Genomic DNA, 4169 nt, shown 5'->3' on the forward strand with positions numbered 1-4169 from the left:
AAGAGCATACAATATATTTGGAGAGATCTGACGCCATCTCTCTCCTCTCATTTAATTAATATCGATATGGCAACAAAATGAGCATGATATATAATAAGCATGTAAATTGTGAATGGCTATAGCACTACCATTTTTCAAGAGAAAAATATTATTTCTTTTAATAAACTCATCCATAACAACTACGATTATAGCTTTTTAAGGATCACCAAGCATAAATTTAGCTTCTTTTTTTTTATTTGTCACTCAAATTATCTATAATCTGCATGACTGAAACCAAAATTTTGAGCCCCCTCCCCGCTCCCAAAAAAATTTAAAAAAAAAGATACATACCGGCATGCTGCTAAATCTAAGAAAAGCTACACTATTTTTAAATTTAAAAAATAAAAATAACGCACCTCCTATATAGAATCCTCTTGTCATCTACGTATCTTTTGCATGCTGTACCAATTATCGACTTTGATGAACTTACCGTGCCTTCGTTTTTACCGCACCAAATGCGACCATGGATTTCTGGTGCCCTCAGTATGGAGCGGCGTTCTTTAGAAAATCTATTCATTCTAGTACACTTATTCATGCCCTAAGCTTTCTATTATAAATTTTTTTTTTTTAAAAAAAATTTCTATGAAACTTTCCATTAAAACAAAACCTAATGCAGTCATGCTCAACGGATGGAGCTGGACGGAGCTTCCTCTCATTGCAATCCAAAGGTTTCCTAGCATCCCCGAATTCAATATCGAAGTCCATCAAATCAGTCAAAAGAATCAATGGATCTTTTTTATTTCGATCCAACTACATTGTGAGCCAATTGTGTCGAAATTTATCATCAAAAATTCAAATTAGAGATAATCATCGATCCTAAATTATATTTATTTTTAATTAGATTTCAGCTTAAATGTATTTTAAATTTGATATTTTCTATTCCCAATTTCAGCCCATGGCTTCAAATGTTCATAATTTAAAGGGTCTCAGGAAAAACAAAAAACTGTCGGAGACCATGTGCCACCAGCGCACAAAAAGTTAATGCGTATGGGGCGTAGCAATGGCAAGTAAATAAATTTTTATTAAAAAATGGTAGCAAATAAGCTCCTGCCACGTGGCAATAACAGTGGAGCGCTGCAGCAGGCAAGGTCCATGTGATGCATGGCGGAGAGCACTAACACTGTTGGAACGTGGATCTTTTCGCCCGGACACGAAACCTTTTCTGCAAATAAATACGGGCGGGAAAATATCAAGATGTCCGTTTTAGAGGTTACCGGCTGGCACAATCACATGCCGCCTTTCTTGCTCGGTTTGCATATCTCGGCAAATGCGGCAGTTTTGGTTGTTCCAGTAATTATAATGCGCTTCAGGGTTATAATTGATACGCATCCCCCTGCCTCGACCTCCTCTTCCGCCTCACCTCCGTCGCCGCCTCACCGGCCTCCTCCTCCTTGCCGCCGCCGACACCCTCCTTGCCCACCTGCATTCCTCTTCCTCGTCGCCTTCGCTCTCCTTTCCGCCGTTGCCACCGCAATGGTTGCTCTCCTATCCACTGCCTCGCCGTCCCCCAATCCATCATCGCCCTCTTCGCTGCCGTCGCCCTCCCCGTATCTTCTCTTCCTCCTCGCCTTCGACCTCCTTTCCGCCGCCTCCTCTTACCGATGGACGCTCCCCGCCACCGCCTCACAGCCTCCAGTCCACGGCCGCCCTCCTCCTGGCCCCTGCTACCCTGGCCCTCCCCATCCCCCGCACCTCCAACCTCCTCTCTTCCACCACCACCTTACTCAACCTCGCCTTCGTTCTCCACGCCGCCATTGCTGCCAGAGAGGCCGCGACAGGGAGACGAGAGGGTAATCGGCTAGCAACCGGCTAGTAGGATGAATCGCTACTTTTGAAGGAAGCATATAAAAAAGTATTGTAAAAAGTCCTCCGGGAAAAAACTTCAAGAATAAAATTTCTTCATGTATCAAAAAAAATAAATAAATAAAATTTCTTCCAAGGGATACACAGACCAAGATAAATTTCATTCTAAAATTGTACATTTAAATCATTTTTAAAATTCTTTTATTTTTTTAAAAATATTTGGTTTATAACCGCTGTCCCAATCACTACTGCATCAACACTGCCACCTCATCACTGCACATCACCACATCCATCACCGGCGCTACAAAGGATGAAGGGAGAGGGAAAAGAAGAACGTGGTAAAGACGAAAGCAGAAATAGTCACCAAAAAAAAAAAAACGCCATAAACTGCAATTCTCAAATACTCATAACTTTTTAAATATTTTAAACTCCCAAACTGCAATCCAAACAGCTGTTCTGATTTATTTTCTGAAAAAGCAAAGAGAAACTAACTTTTTGCGCATATTCCCAATAATCCAACCAAAGCCTAAACTTATCCCACAATCGCCGTCGTCCAACATAAAAGAATACCAATAACAACACCATACACTACAACACCAAACACCATCTGCGACACCGAGAAACATAACACCAAACACTACCTGCGACACCGAGATACATAGCAACATGGAGTGGGACCCGCCTGGTAAGACATTTTCGGATCATAAGAAGAAGAAAAATATAGGATAAGACGGAAAGGAGACACCAAAATAAAAGAGTGGTGTGAAAATATTTTTCATTCTCTAAAAAAAGCCACAAAGGTATGCAAACGCAGCGCACACCCCACAACATCATCGAATTTACAAACAACTGCTCCTCGGGATTTAAAAAGAAAAAAATATTCTACTTTTTGGCTTTCCTCGCAGGAGCCTTCCTCGCCGGAGGCTTCGCGGCGGCCTTCCCGGCCTTCGCCTTCTTCGGCGACGCCTTGGCTGCGGCGGCCTTCTTCAGGGCGGCGGCAGGCTTCGCCGGCGGGTTGGCCTTCTTCCCAGGCGTGTCCTTGGCCGAGGTCTTAGCTGCCTTCGCCGGACGGGTCTTCGCCTTCGGCTTGGCTACCTTCGCCGCAGGCTTAGGCTTCGTCTTCGGCTTCGCGGCGGCAGCTTTGGGCTTGGTCGCGGCCGGCGCCGGCGCCTTCGGCTTCGGCTTGGGCTTTGCTGCCGCAGCAGGCTTGGGCTTGGGCTTCGGCTTAGGCTTGGGCTTCGCTGCCGCAGCAGGCTTCGGCTTGGGTTTGGGCTTGGGCTTGGTGGCCGCAGTGGGCTTGGGCTTGGGTTTCGGTTTCGTCTTCGCCGCAGCGGTGGCGGGCTTCGCCGGAGCTCGAGGGCGAGAGGGCGGCAGCTTGTACGAGTTTTTGACCTTGGTAAGCTTACCGCTGGCGGTGAGCTTCTTCAGCTGGACGAGGAGAAGCTTGCGGAAGTTGGGGGGAAGATAGGCCTTGTGCTTATCTTCAATAAACTTAGTGATCGCGTACTGGCTCGATCCAGTCCTCTCCTTCAGCGAAGTGATCGCCTCTCCGATCATCTAGGGTTCAAAACAACGTCATGGTATCGGATCCATGGAAATCGATAGAAAGAGGAGAATCAGGGATCGATATAGGCAAGGTCTTACCTCGATGTAAGGGGGGTGGGCAGGAGGAGATCGGGGCTTTTTGGGAGCGGAAGGCTTCTTAGCCTTGGGCTCCTTGGCCTTCTTCGGCTTGGCCGTCGCCTTAGCCGGGGGATCCTCCAACTTGGGCTCCGCTGGCGCCGGATCCTGGACGTTCTCCTCCACCACCGCTGGCGTGGTCTCCTCCCCAGCCATGGCTACGCGTTCGAGAGCAAAAGAGACGAGATGGAAGAATTAGGGCTAGATTTTGGAGAGAGAAAAGATGAAGATAGCAGGAGATGGAGCGTGCGCTACACAACCGAGAATGAACGAGAAGACGAGGATTTAAATACGGACCGATGGCGAAAACGGTAGTCGAGAAGTAAGCGTTGATTGGTCCACGACCACTTCACTCGGATCATTACCCTAACAGTTTTGAATATTCAACGTTGGATCATATGGCTATCGACGGCTGAGAGCGGTTGAGTGTGAGAACTAAGATGGAGAGCTGAGAGCAGGCAGGATTGTGAGGTAGCATGGGGTGTGCTTTTCCTCTCTCTTTTTCTGAGTATAACTTGAGTTGTAGTTGATGAAAATTAGTGAGGTTAAAACAGTATGAAGCACTGGAGCTTAGCTTTCGAATGAAAGTGATATTATTCGATTTGGTGAAGTGGTTAGAGAGAATTTAAGCTTTAAAGCTACATTGG

At 46.4% G+C, this 4169-nt stretch overlaps 1 protein-coding gene across 1 annotated transcript; it reads right to left on the bottom strand.

Moving 5' to 3' along the window:
• Window positions 1-2600: 2600 nt before the first annotated feature.
• Window positions 2601-3788, bottom strand: LOC105033080 (uncharacterized). The gene is made up of 2 exons (XM_010907734.4): window positions 3487-3788; window positions 2601-3399 (listed from the first exon to the last, which is right to left on the bottom strand). The coding sequence occupies exons 1-2, from the start codon at window positions 3676-3678 to the stop codon at window positions 2725-2727; spliced, it is 867 nt and encodes a 288-aa protein (XP_010906036.2). The 5' UTR covers window positions 3679-3788; the 3' UTR covers window positions 2601-2724.
• Window positions 3789-4169: the final 381 nt, after the last annotated feature.

This window comes from Elaeis guineensis, chromosome 3, assembly GCF_000442705.2.
Source record: "Elaeis guineensis isolate ETL-2024a chromosome 3, EG11, whole genome shotgun sequence".
NCBI classification, from domain to species: Eukaryota; Viridiplantae; Streptophyta; class Magnoliopsida; order Arecales; family Arecaceae; genus Elaeis; species Elaeis guineensis.